This window comes from Gopherus flavomarginatus, chromosome 2, assembly GCF_025201925.1.
Source record: "Gopherus flavomarginatus isolate rGopFla2 chromosome 2, rGopFla2.mat.asm, whole genome shotgun sequence".
Taxonomy (NCBI): Eukaryota; Metazoa; Chordata; order Testudines; family Testudinidae; genus Gopherus; species Gopherus flavomarginatus.
In genome coordinates, this window is record NC_066618.1 from 251,065,640 (window position 1) to 251,079,695 (window position 14,056).

A 14,056-nucleotide genomic window follows, 5' to 3' on the forward strand; every position below is an offset into this window, starting at 1 on the left:
ATAGTGGTGCACTGGTTGGATCCAATATGGCAAATCATATGATTTATAATTAGGGCCTTACCAATTTCATGGCAGTGAAAAATGTGTCACAGACCATGAAATAAGTCCTTCCCCGTGAAATCTGATCTCTTCCTTGCTTCTGGGAGTGCTCCAGCCAGGGGGCTTCCTAGTTGCAAGTCCTGGCTGGGCTGAGAAGGGAAAGCACTTTTCCTCCCCGTGCACAGCCGCTCTCTTTCAAGGGGAAATCAGACCCACCTCGAAGTGCCTCTCCCTGCTGCAGGAAGCTCCAGCCCTGGAGGTTCTGCAGCTGGAGGAGACTTGTGGAGGTGCGTCCGATATCCCCTGACTTGGGGAGCACCCCAGCCAGGGGGCTCCCAGCTGTGAGTCTCTGCTGGGATGGGGAGGGACAGGACTTAACATAACATAAGAACATAAGAATGGCCGTACCGGGTCAGACCAAAGGTCCATCTAGCCCAGTATCTGTCTACCGACAGTGGCCAATGCCAGGTGCCCCAGAGGGAGTGAACCTAATAGGCAATGATCAAGTAATCTCTCTCCTGCCATCCATCTCCATCCTCTGATTAACAGAGGCTAGGGACACCATTCTTAACCCTTCCTGGCTAATAGCCATTTATGGACTTAGCCACCATTAATTTATCCAGTTCCCTTTTAAACATTGTTATAGTCCCAGCCTTCACAACCTCCTCAGGTGAGGAGTTCCCCAAGTTGACTGTGCACTGTGTGAAGAACTTCCTTTTATTTGTTTTAAACCTGCTACCTATTAATTTCATTTGGTGACCTCTAGTTCTTGTATTATGGGAATATGTAAATAACTTTTCCTTATCCACTTTCTCCACATCACTCATTATTTTGTATACCTCTATCATATCCCCCCCTTAGTCTCCTCTTTTACAAGTTGAAGAGGCCTAGCCTCTTTAATCTTTCCTCATATGGGACCCTCTCCAAACCCCTAATCATTTTAGTTGCCCTTTTCTGAACCTTTTCTAGTGCTAGAATATCTTTTTTGAGGTGAGGAGACCACATCTGTACACAGTATTTGACATGTGGGCATACCATGGATTTATATAAGGGTAATAATATATTCTCAGTCTTATTCTCTATCCCCTTTTTAAAGATTCCTAACATCCTGTTTGCTTTTTTGACCGCCTCTGCGCACTGCGTGGACATCTTCAGAGAACTATCCACGATGATGCCAAGATCTTTTTCCTGACTCGTTGTAGCTAAATTAGCCCCCATCATATTGTATGTATAGTTGGGGTTATTTTTTCCAATGTGCATTACTTTACATTTATCCACATTCAATTTCATTTGCCATTTTGTTGCCCAATCACTTAGTTTTGTGAGATCTTTTTGAAGTTCTTCACAATCTGCTTTGGTCTTAACTATCTTGAGTAGTTTAGTATCCTCTGCAAACTTTGCCACCTCACTGTTTACCCCTTTCTCCAGATCATTTATGAATAAATTAAATAGAATTGGTCCTAGGACTGACCCTTGAGGAACACCACTAGTTACCCCTCTCCATTCTGAGAATTTACCATTAATTCCTACCCTTCGTTCCCTGTCTTTTAATCAGTTCTCAGTCCATGAAAGGACCTTCCCTTTTATCCTATGACAGCTTAATTTACGTAAGAGCCTTTGGTGAGGGACCTTGTCAAAGGCTTTCTGGAAATCTAGGTACACTGTGTCCACTGGATCCCCCTTGTCCACATGTTTGTTGACCCTTCAAAGAACTCTAATAGATTAGGAAGACACGATTTCCCTTTACAGAAACCATGTTGACTATTGCTCGACAGTTTATGTTTTTCTATGTGTCTGACAATTTTATTCTTAACTATTGTTTCGACTGATTTGCCCGGTACCGACGTTAGACTTACCGGTCTGTAATTGCCGGGATCACATCTAGAGTCCTTTTTAAATATTGGCATTACATCAGCTAACTTCCAGTCATTGGGTACTGAAGCCAATTTAAAGGACAGGTTACAAACCTTAGTTAATAGTTCCGCAACTTCACATTTGAGTTCTTTCAGAACTCTTGGGTGAATGCCATCTGGTCCTGGTGACTTGTTAATGTTGAGTTTATCAATTAATTCCAAAACCTCCTCTAGTGACACTCCAATCTGTGACAGTTCCTCAGATTTGTCACCTACAAAAGCCGGCTCAGGTTTGGGAATCTCCCTAACATCCTCAGCAGTGAAGACTGAAGCAAAGAATCCATTTAGTTTCTCTGCAATGACTTTATCGTCTTTAAGTGCTCTTTTTGTATCTCGATCGTCAAGGGGCCCCACTGGTTGTTTAGCAGGCTTCCTGCTTCTGATGTACTTAAAATAAATTTCGTTATTACCTTTGGAGTTTTTGGCTAGCTGTTCTTCAAACTCCTCTTTGGCTTTTCTTATTACACTCTTGCACTTAGAAAGGAGCACAAACACTGCCAGCTTATTTGCCTCACTAGGATTTGACTTCCACTTTTTAAAGGAAGTCTTTTTATCTCTCACTGCTTCTTTTACATGGTTGTTAAGCCACGGTGGCTCTTTTTTAGTTCTTTTACTGTGTTTCTTAATTTGGGGTATACATTGAAGTTGGGCCTCTATTATGGTGCCTTTAAAAAGGACCCATGCAACTTGCAGGGATTTCACTTTAGTCACTGTACCTTTTAACTTTTGTTTAACTAACCCCCTCATTTTTGTATAGTTCCCTCTTTTGAAATTAAATGCCACAGTGTTGGGCTGTTGAGGTGTTCTTCCCCCCACAGGGATGTTGAATGCTATTGTATTATGGTCACTATTTCCAAGCAGTCCTGCTATAGTTACCTCGTGGACCAGCTCCTGTGCTCCACTCAGGATTAAATCTAGAGTTGCCTGTCCCTTGTGGGTTCCCCTACCAGCTGCTCCATGAAGCAGTCATTTAAAGTATTGAGAAATTTTATCTCTGCATTTCGTCCTGAAGTGAAATGTTCCCAGTCAATATGGGGATAATTGAAATCCCCCACTATTATTGGGTTCTTAATTTTGATAGCCTCTCTAATTTCCCTTAGCATTTCATCATCACTATTACTGTCCTGGTCAGGTGGTCGATAATATTTTTATTAGAGCATGACATTTCTATCCATAGCGATTCTATGGAACATGTGGATTCGCTTAAGATTTTTACTTCATTTGAATCTACATTTTCTTTCACATATAGTGCCGCTCCTCCCCCTGCATGACCTGTTCTGTCCTTCTGATATATTTTGTACCCCGGAATGATTGTGTCCCACTGATTGCTCTCAGTCCACCAGGTTTCTGTGATGCCTATTATGTCAATATTCTCCTTTATCACAAGGCACTCTAGTTCACCCATCTTATTATTTAGACTTCTAGCATTTGTGTACAAGCACTTTAAAAACTGGTCACTCTTTATTTGTCTGCCCTTTTCTGATGTGCCAGATTCTTTTTTATGTGACTGTTTATCATCTGATCCGGCCCTTACATTATCCTCTTCCATCCTCTGTTCCTGACTATAACCTGGAGATTCCCTATCATCAGACTCTCCCCTAAGAGAAGTCTGTGTCCGATCCACATGCTCCTCTGCAGCAGTCGTCTTTCCCCCATCTCCTAGTTTAAAAACTGCTCTACAACCTTTTTAATGTTTAGTGCCAGCAGTCTGGTTCCACTTTGGTTTAGGTGGATCCCAGCTCTCCTGTATAGGCTCCCTCCATCCCAAAAGTTTCCCCAGTTCCTAATGAACGTAAACCCCTCCTCTCTACACCATTGTCTCATCCACGCATGGAGACTCTGAAGCTCTGCCTGCCTACCTGGCCCTGTGCGTGGAACTGGGAGCCTTTCTGAGAATGCTGCCATAGAGGTCCTGGATTTCAGTCTCTTCCCTAGCAGCCTAAATTTGCCTTTCAGGACATCCCTCCTACCCTTCCCTATGTCATTGGTACCTACATGTACCATGACCATCGGCTCCTCCCCAGTACTACACATAGGTCTGTCTAGATGCCTCGAGAGATCCACAACCTTCGCACCAGGCAGGCAAGTCACCATACGGTTCTCCCGGTCATCACAAACCCAGCTATCTATGTTTCTAATGATTGAATCTCCCATTACTAACACCTGCCTTTTCTTAGCAACTGGAGTTCCCTCCCCTGGAGAGGTAACCTCAGTGCGAGAGGCAACCCCAGCACCATCTGAAAGGAGGGTCCCAACTATGGGAAGGTTTCCCTCTGCTCCCATTGACTGCTCTGCTTCCCTGGGCCTTTCTTCCTCCTCAACAGCACAGAGGCTGTCTGAGCGGAGGTGGGACAATTCTACAGTGTCCTGGAAAGCCTCATCAATGTACCTCTCTGCCTCCCTTAGCTTCTCCAGTTCCTCCACCCTGGCCTCCAAAGTCCATACGTGGTCTCTGAGGGCCAAGAGTTCCTTGCACCGACTGCACACATACACCACCCGCCCACAGGGCAGGTAATCGTACATGCTACACAGTGCAATAAACTGGATAGCCCCACTCTGCTGCTGGGTTTCTGCCTGCATTGTCTCCTAGTTAATGAAAGGGTGGTTTAAAGAAAGGGGTTTTAGAATATGGTTTGGTTTATAGATTTGAAGGGGACTACAGAGGAACAGGGAGGACCGACAAGGGACCCCCCCTCCCTTCCCACTCCCCTTCCAAACTCCCTTGCAAAACTTTGCAAAACTCCGTTAGCAGCCCCTGGTCGCTTATGCGCGGCTTTATAAAGCCCTGGCCTGAGTTAATGCCCCGCCTACTGATTAAGGCTCAGCCAATTACCAGAGACTTCAAGCTTTCAAACCTTCCTTTGAAGCTCACAGCCTCCAACTGCCAGCCACAGCACACGGTCCTTCAAACCACCACACAAACAAACAGACTGACAAACACAAGCTCAGCACACAGCACACAGCAAGTAACCCCCAAACACATACACACACTACAGACAATCACTTACCCCACAGATGCTGTATTTGCTCCTCCTTCACCTGGAGAACTCCCTTGCAAAACTCCCTGTTAGCAGCTCCTGTTTGCAAACTCCCTGGTCTCTTGTGCGCGGCTTTATAAAGCCCTGGCCTGAGTTAATGCCCCGCCTACTGATTAAGGCTCAGCCAATTACCAGAGACTTGGAGCTTTCAAACCTTCCTTTGAAGCTCACGGCCTCCAACTGCCAGCCACAGCACATGGTCCTTCAAACCACCAAACAAACAAACAAGACTGACTTGTCCTTCCTTTGCATAGCAGTTCTGTGGAGGGAGATCAGACCCACCTCTGAGTGCCTCCCCCTGCTGCAGGAAGGTCCCTACCCAGCCTCAGAAGTTCCTGCAGCTGGTTGAGGTTTGTGGAAGTGGGTCTGATATCTCCTGGGAGACCTGAGTTCTAATTCTGGGTCTGGTTCTGATTTGATATTTGACACAGAGTAAGTCCTTATTCTTTCTGTGCCTCTTTTTCCCCATATTTACCTAACTCAGTCACAGGAGATGTGTCAGGGTTGCTCTGAAAATGAAGCACTATATAAATATTATTATTAGATATCACTGAAGTTTGAAGGGACTATATAGCCGCACTGCACAAACAGCAAATTTCTTTTCCTGCTATTTCTGCAAAGTTGACTGAAAATTGAGTTTTTATTAGCAGATTTTCCTCCTCAGTGTTCCATCGGATTTGGTGTTCACGTCCCAGAGTAACAGGAAGGAAGTTCAGCACAAAGAACGTATATATATGCTGAGATCCACCAGAGACCAGGACTATTTGTAAATTATACCTCCATTCCACCTCCTGACCACTCCCTTTATCTCCCTCTAAGCCCTTGGCAACCTGGCTCCCCTAACAGCAGCAGCAGAAGCTAGCCCCCAAGCTCTACCTGCGGGCATTACAGTGCTCAGGAAACCTCAGACCACCTTTTGGTGTCCACTCATCACCATCCCTTGCTGCTCCTTCCCACCCCCAGAAACTGATCACCACAGAGCTGCAAGGGGACTTGCAAGAAGGGGCAAGTTAATATAAATGAAATGGTGAAATCCCTTTGCCTAGATCTTCCAGGTTTTTATCCCCTCCCTAGCCCACAGCTTTTATGTTCTATATGTGTTTCCTAGGCTTTGTGTCACCTTTTTATCTCTCTCCCCGTGTTCCCTGACTTGTGCACGGATTTGTGAATTGGTATTGATCCACTGTGCTTAGGATTCAAGGAATTTAGTTGTGGAACACTCCATTGTGGGGACTTAGGGAGTATTTTTATTTACTTAAATGGGAGTTTTTTGAATTCATAGTTGCCATAATGCAGAAGGCCCACACCAGGGGTATCCATTAAAGTAGTCCTAGGAGTTTTGGTGGTTTCAAAGTATTCCATTTTTTATTAAAAAGAATACAAATACATGTCACTCTGTCTCGGACAGGTTCCACTCTTTTAATGCCTTCCTCTGAGGGATGCACACCTCTCTCAGTGAAATGTCCCTTACGCAGTTGCATGGGTGGTGAAATCCATCATTTGGCATCATGACACTGTTGCACTATATTTCTTTAAGGCAATGTTTGGTCTCAGGACTGTTCATCTTCTTTAATGCATGTGCAGTCTGGAGTTGGAAAACTAAAATCTAGACCCATGCATGTAATAAAGGAGTGAAAATGTCATCACGACAAAACGTGCAGCAGTTATTTGTGCGCAGTGAAATGCAGGGGATGTGCAGAGAGCAGGAGATGGATTTTCCATGATGTAAATAACAGAGCTCCATAAAGCATCCCTCATTTAAATTATACAAAATCTGAGAGCTATACACACTGGGCTGTGACTGAAATCCAAATATGGCACTTAATGTGCAGAGGTCCTTGAAATCTAATTTGACTGTGATAAGAAGTGATTGATTTCAAAGAGAAATTTCCTCTAAAATAACATGAAAATTTAGTTGACAGGGTCACCAGGATATGAAATCACATCTCAGCATTTGTAAAACTGTTCTCATTTTTTCTCAGATTGTTTGATTACCATGGTCGTGTCCCACCACCACCTCGTGCAGTGATACCATTGAAGCGCCCTCGTGTGGCCATGACAGCCACTCGTAGAGGGAAAGGGGTTTTTTCCATGAAAGGGGGATCGCGATCAACGTCTAGTGGGGCGTCTTCTTCAGGATCCAAATGTAAGTTGCTTATATCAGTTAGCTTATCTTGGAACTGGCTTTAATAAGGGGAAACACTTCGTAACTGTTATCATGATGATTTCTCTGGTTAAGGTTGTTACCATCTTCCATTGCAGCCCCTTGTTTTAGTTTGGCTTGAAAAATTAGTTTGGCGTTGAAAATTGCCAGACTTACTCTGAAAGCCAAGGAAAACATTTCTGCAAAGTTTGGAGGAAATCTTTTCAATGGTATTTCAGTCACAGATAATTTAAAAATTAATGTTGACACTTGTCTAATGTTCATCTTCGTCTACCTCAAAAGTGGCTTGTTCAAACTTTAAATGCCATGAGATCTCCTTGGCATCTCATAGAATCATAGAAATATAGGGACTGGAAAGGACCTCAAGAGGTCACCCCACACTGAGGCAGGATTAAGTATGACCTGACCATCCCTGACAGGTGTTTGTCTAGCCTGTTCTTAAAAACCTCCATTGACAGGAAGCTCATGCACCTGCTATACATGAAGGAAATAGGCTGTAATTAAGCAACATTGTCAGGTTTTTTGTTGTAGATAGTTTGAGGCCCAATCCTTCTCCCACGGATTTCAGTGGGAATTACAAGCCCAGTCTTGTTCTCATTGATATCATTAGGATTTTGTTTGCTGTTGACTTCAGGGGAGGGCAGAAGCAGGATCAGTGCAGGCAAAACTGTCGTGTTGGTGTTCAAGAAGGTGCACAAAGCAGGGCTGCGCATGCAGAGAGTATTCAAAGTAGTCTGTTAGTTGCACTCAGATAAGGGACTTAGGAAAAATAAACTTGACCCACTTCCCTCATCATCATCATCTCCCCCCAAAACATGCCCTGGGAAATTCACTTACCTCCCCATGTCTCTTCAGCACCCATCTCTCTCTCCCTACCCCTCCTGTGGAGTGATAAATCCCCCTGGAACGTCACTGGAAAAAGAGGAAAAGGGGGATGAGAGCCATGCACTAGGGGGCATGGAGGGCCCTAAGGAAAGATCCTCTTAGCAGATCTGGACACCACTTAACAGTGCCCCTAGAGAGGAAAAAAACCTGAATTCAGCAACAGTAGACATGACAGGAAATTAAAACAGGAAAAGGCTTACAAACATGACATCATAATAATGAGATAACATAGTGGGTTTTCCCTGCTTGAACAACCCCATCCCAGGGTGATGGAGTTTGCCAAAATACATCCCCGGGTGCTAGACACAGAGGCTCACAAAGAAATACCTGTTTTGCCACCATGGTGTCCTTGTGTGTAAAAGCATAAACAGGACAGGGCAGGGTACACTCACTGTCTCTGACAGAATAGGTGTAGTACCTTGTACAGGACAGAACCACTGGAGACAGGTAATAGTAGAAACCAGTCATGTTAACAGGAAAATGTATGTTCTACAGATTCTGGGCCTTCTGTAATAAAACTAGAGAGAAGTGCTGGGCAATGATGGGGTACAGCAATGAGCCACAGGCATTGTCCCAGTCTGAGATGGGTGTGCAGGGTAATTGGAGTGATTGTGCAAGGACAGCATGAGGTGATGGATAGAAAGAGCAGAACTTCTCAATTTCTGTCTCTAAACTGTTCATCCTTGATTGCTCAAATACCATGACCCATCCATGGCACCCACTGTGAGACTACCCTCCTTCCTGGGGTTCTACTCCCCACTACCACTACAGTGTCCAGAACAATTCCTATATACAAACAGCACCTTGTGTATTCGGCATTGTGAGGGGGGTCAGACTAGTGGCATCTCCTAGTTGTTGAGTCGCTGGACTTCCACTTTCCCCCACTGAGATCCAGAAGGGAGTGGGAGACAAACAAGTTGAAAGTCTCTGGGTAAAGGTGAAAAGGGTAAAAAATAGGCATGATATCATAATACGGGTCTACTATGAATCACCAAATCAGGAAGAGGCTGTAGATGAGGCATTTCTAGAACAAATAAAAGAAATAACCAAAACACAAGATATGTTTCTACTGAGGGACTTTAACTACCCAGACATCTGTCAGAAAAGTAATATGGGAAAACACAAAGTTTCCAGTAAGTTCTTGGAATGTATTGGGGACATCAGTTTGTTCCAGAAAGTTGAAGAAGTCACCAGATAGACAGCCATTTTAGATTTGATTCTGACCAACAGGGAGGAATTGGTAGTGAATCTGAAGATGGAAGGTAATTGGATTAAAGTGATCTTGAAATGGTAGATTTCATTATTTTAAAGAAAAGGAGTGAGCAGAATGATCACAATAAACTTCAAAAAAACAGACTTTCACAAATTTAGAGAACTGATAAGTAAGGTCCCATAAAAGAAGATCTAAGGAGGAAAAGGAGTTCAGGAGCATTAGCAGTTTCTTAAGGACAATATTAAAGGCACAACTGCAAAGTATCTGGATGTGAAGGAAAGATAGGAAGAACCAATATGGCTCCATCAGGAGTTCTTTAATGACCTGAAAATCAAAAAGGAATCCTACAAAAAGTGGAAATGACTAAGGAGGAGTATAGAAGAATAGCTTCTAGCTTCATGTAGAGACAAAACCAGAGAGGCTGAGGCACAAAATGAGATACACCTAGCAAGGGACATAAAAGGCAATAAGGAGAGATTTTTTTAAATACATCAGAAGCAAGAGAAAGATGAAGGAACATGTTGGTCCTCCACTTAGTGAGGAAGGATAACTAATAAGTAATGACACCAAGAAAGCTGAGGTGTTTGATGCCTATTTTATTTCAGTCTTCACTTAAAGGTTAGATAAATGTCTACTAGGGATGGTCTAGACAGTATTTGGTCCTGCCATGAGGGCAGGGGACTGGACTCGATGACCTCTCGAGGTCCCTTCCAGTCCTAGAGTCTATGAGTTTATGAGTCTATAAAAGTTTAATGGTGACCAGATACTCAACTTAATTAATATTAACAACAAGGGGGAAGGAATGCAAACCAAAGTAGGGAAAGAACAGGTTAAAGAACATTTAGATAAGTTAGATGTATTCAAGTTGGCAAGGCCTGATGAAATTCATGCTAAGGTACTTAAGGAAAAAGCTGAAGCAATCTTGGAATCATTAACAATTATCTTTAATAATGTCAGGTGAGGTCCCAGAAGAATGCAGAAGGACAAAGATAGTATCAGTATTTTAAAAGGGGGAACATAGAGGACAAAGAGAATTATAGACCAGTCAGCCTAACTTCGATACCTGGAAAGATACTGGAACAAATTGTTAAACAATCAGTTTGTAAGCACCTGGAGGAGAATAGGGTTATAGGGAACAGTCAACATGGATTTGTGAAGAACAAATCATGCCAAACCAAACTAATTTCCTTCTTTGACAGGGTTACTGGCCTAGAGGATGGGGGGAAGCAGTGGATGTGATATATCTTGATTTTAGTATGGCTTTTGACACAATCCCATATGACATTCTCATAAGCAAACTGTGGAAATGTGGTCTGTTATGAAATGACTATAAGGTAGGTGCTCAGCTGGTTGAAAGACCATACTGAAAAAGTAGTTATCAATGGTTCACTGTCAAACTGGGAGAGTACATCTAGTGGGGTCCCACAGAGGAGAGTTCTGGGTGTAGTACTATTCAATATTTTCATTAATGACTTGGATAATGGAGTGGAGAGGATGCTTATAAAGTATCAAGATGACACCAAACTGGGAGGAGTTACAAGCACTTTAGAAAACAGGATAAGAATTCAAAAAACCTTGACAAATTGGAGAATTGATCTGACTTCAACAAAATGAAATTCAATAACAAAAAATGCAAAGTATTTCACTTAGGAAAGAAAAAAATCACATGCACAACTACAAAATAGGGAATAAATGGCTAGGTGATAGCACTGCTAGAAAGGATCTGGAGGTTATCATGGATCACAAACTGAATTTGAGACAAAGGTGATGCAGCTGCAAAAAAGGCTAATATTCTGGGGTATATTAACAGGAATGTTGTATGTAAGACATGGGAGGAAATTGTCCCATTCTATTCGGCACTGGTGAAGCTTCTGCCAGTGTACTGGGTTTAGTTCTGAGTGAAAACGGGAGAAAAAGATGTGGACAACTGGAGTGAGTCCTGAGGAGAGAAACAAAAATAAAAAAAGGTTTAGAAAACATGATCTGTGAGGAAAGTAAAAAAAAAAACTGGGAATGCTTAATCTTGAGAAAAGAAGACTGAGGGGGGATCTGATATGTTAAGGGCTGTTATAAAGAAGATGGTGATCAATTGTTCTCTAGGTCCACAGAAGGTAGGACAAGAATTAATGAGCTTAAGGTTCAGCAAGGAGATTTAGGTTAGCTATTAGGAGAAACGTATTAAGTCGCCATCATTGGAAGTTTTTAAAAACAGTTTGGACAAACACATGTCGGGGGTAGTCTAGGTGTACTTGGTCCTGGCTCTGCACAAGCGGGTGGACTTGATGACCTCTTGAGGTCCCTTCCAGCCCTACATTTCCATGATAGATTCTATGATTCTATCACAGTCATGAAGTGTTTTCTGAGTGTATCTCTGGAGGTGTCCCGCTTCGTCTTCGTGTTCCTCTGAAGATGGACACAAATAAAACTGCACGTCTTGTTCACTTGTGTATCCTCCTTTAAATATTCCCCCGCTCCCTTACTGTTCTATTTTTATTTGCTCAGTCCTCTCAATAATGTACCAAGACTCCTAGTATCATTTTTGAAAAACAGCATATGCCTCACAATTTTCTTTTTCACTTTAACATTGTTTAGAATCTATGTATTTATTAAGATTTATCAGAGGAGGGAACTCCGAATTAAGCATGATTGGGTTTTGTTTGTTTTGTGGTCTCTTTTCCAGCCCTTGAATCTATAAGGATATTCTGTAAGGAATCAAAGTGCAGATAAAGCAGATCTCCTCTACTGTTGCCCTCATTTTTCATTGCTGTAATGTACATTATGAGAAGTTAGTATAGGAGCACGCAATTCTTTACGTGTCTTCATTGATCGTCTAATATAAATTGGCTTCTTGAGTTTGCTTTGCCTCAGGAGGATAAATTATTTTAGTTGAGGTTTTTTTCTACACCACAACACTGCCGCATTCCCCATTCCAAGAAATTCCATTCCAGGAAATAGTGCATTGTGGCAAAAATCAAGATGTTAATAGCTCCCAATATAGATCGAGGCACCTAAACTTTGTCCAATTATAGGTCACATAGGCAACTTGCTATGAGCACCCATATATTTTTAATAAGGAGCGCAACTCAAAGACTCTAGATCCCAACATGCAGTGCTCCATCTTGATTCAAGTGGCCTTCAGAAGCCTACACTTGTGTATTAGGACATGATCTAAATCCCACAAAAGTCAATGAAAGGGGTCCTAATGATTTTAATGAGCTTTGGATTGGGCTTTAAATTTGAGGCTGCCTTATTAAGAGTCCTAAGACCACATTTTTGCAACCCCTGCATTAGATTTTCAAACTCTCTCATGGTTGCATATGAGTTAAAGTTGTAAAATCCCTTTCACTTGCTTGAATAAATTACAGAAAAATATTCTTTTTGCGTGCAGCACACATTAAAATAAACAGGGGAAATTAAAAGTTTTTAAAAAGGAGACAGGCGTACAGTATATAGACTTCCACGCTTGATTTCTCGTTAGAATTACTTCCCTTTTTTTCAGGTCCAAACAACACATCATAAAGGTGTCAACATGATTTTGTTGACGTGGACAGGAAAGTAATCAGCTTATTGTATGGTGTTTATGAGGAAAATATCCAGGCAGAAATGATAAATTTTATTATTTAAGTGGCAAATCTCTCTACTAGTGAGCAACATTTTTTTTGCTTGATTTTTTTTTTTAATTCAAAGTCAAGTCAGGGCTAAGGTGCAGAATCAATTATGTCAAAATCATATTGGCTGTTTTTGTGAGGGTTCATCACATAAATGTTAGAAATCTCATGAAATCAGATGCCCTAGTAGACTTTTACAGGAAAAGCAGTTTCTGCAAGATTTCATTCATACTAGAACTGGAACCAAAATATAGGTTCTTTCAGGAGCTGGACTTACTTGTAGTGTAATCTAGCGGTTAGGTCGCTGGGCTTCTACTTTTCCCTGACTCCAGTGCCTCTTGCCAGCAACCACTCCAACACTGTGATGGCCTGCATCTTGGGAGGCAGTAACTCAGCCTTCCAGCCAGGTCACCAATTCAGAATGCCCTCTTCTAGCAGTTGAAGTGTGAACACCAAGGGATGAGAAACTGCTTTTGTAGTTGGCTAGCCATTCACAGTCTTTTTTTAATCCTGAGCTGATGGTGTCAAATTTGCAGATGAACTGAAGCTCAGCAGTTTCTCTTTGAAGTCTGGTCCTGAAGTTTTTTTGCTGCAGGATGGCTACCTTTAAATCTGCTATTGTGTGTCCAGGGAGATTGAAGTGTTCTCCTACACGTTTTTGTATATTGCCATTCCTAATATCTGATTTGTGTCCATTATCCTTTTATGTAGGGACTGTCCTGTTTGGCGGATGTGCATAGCAGAGGGACATTGCTGGCATATGATTGCGTATATTACATTCCTGTTAGATCAGTACTTCTTACAAGGCCACCAGGAAGCAGGGAGTGCAAGGGTTCACATAAATGAAAAATAAAGTACAGCAAACACTTTGGAATCTCACTTGAGATCATTATTTATTGCAATTGGCTTGCTAGTCCATAGACTGGATCACAAAAATAGTATTTTTGTATTTTATCTGCAGCTGGGAAAAGTACAAGAAGTTACTATGAATTGAAAGCTTTAACAAGCAATAATACTCAACACCTTTTGCGATAAAGTTGTTCACTGGGACAAAACATTATGTTCATGGCTGCTCCAGCATTTGTTACTATTTAGTCTTGTTGAAAAATACCTACTGTTGTGGAGGGACTCTTTATAATTATTATTTTATAATATTAGAAAATTGCACTGCAAAATACCATTACTAAGCTGTAAAT

The 14,056-nt window shown here is 42.1% G+C and overlaps 2 protein-coding genes across 7 annotated transcripts in view; one reads left to right on the top strand and one right to left on the bottom strand.

Moving 5' to 3' along the window:
- The window catches only part of RALYL (RALY RNA binding protein like), a 656,676-nt gene that overhangs the window by 599,387 nt on the left and 43,233 nt on the right, over positions 1–14,056 (top strand). For all 5 annotated transcript variants that reach the window (XM_050941248.1, XM_050941247.1, XM_050941250.1 and 2 more), the window contains one exon: positions 6,973–7,136. In XM_050941248.1, coding sequence (XP_050797205.1) covers positions 6,973–7,136 — 164 coding nt within the window. The remainder of the gene's footprint in view (positions 1–6,972; positions 7,137–14,056) is intronic.
- RBIS (ribosomal biogenesis factor) overlaps positions 1–14,056 on the bottom strand; it is a 366,698-nt gene that overhangs the window by 53,845 nt on the left and 298,797 nt on the right. The window lies entirely within an intron of this gene.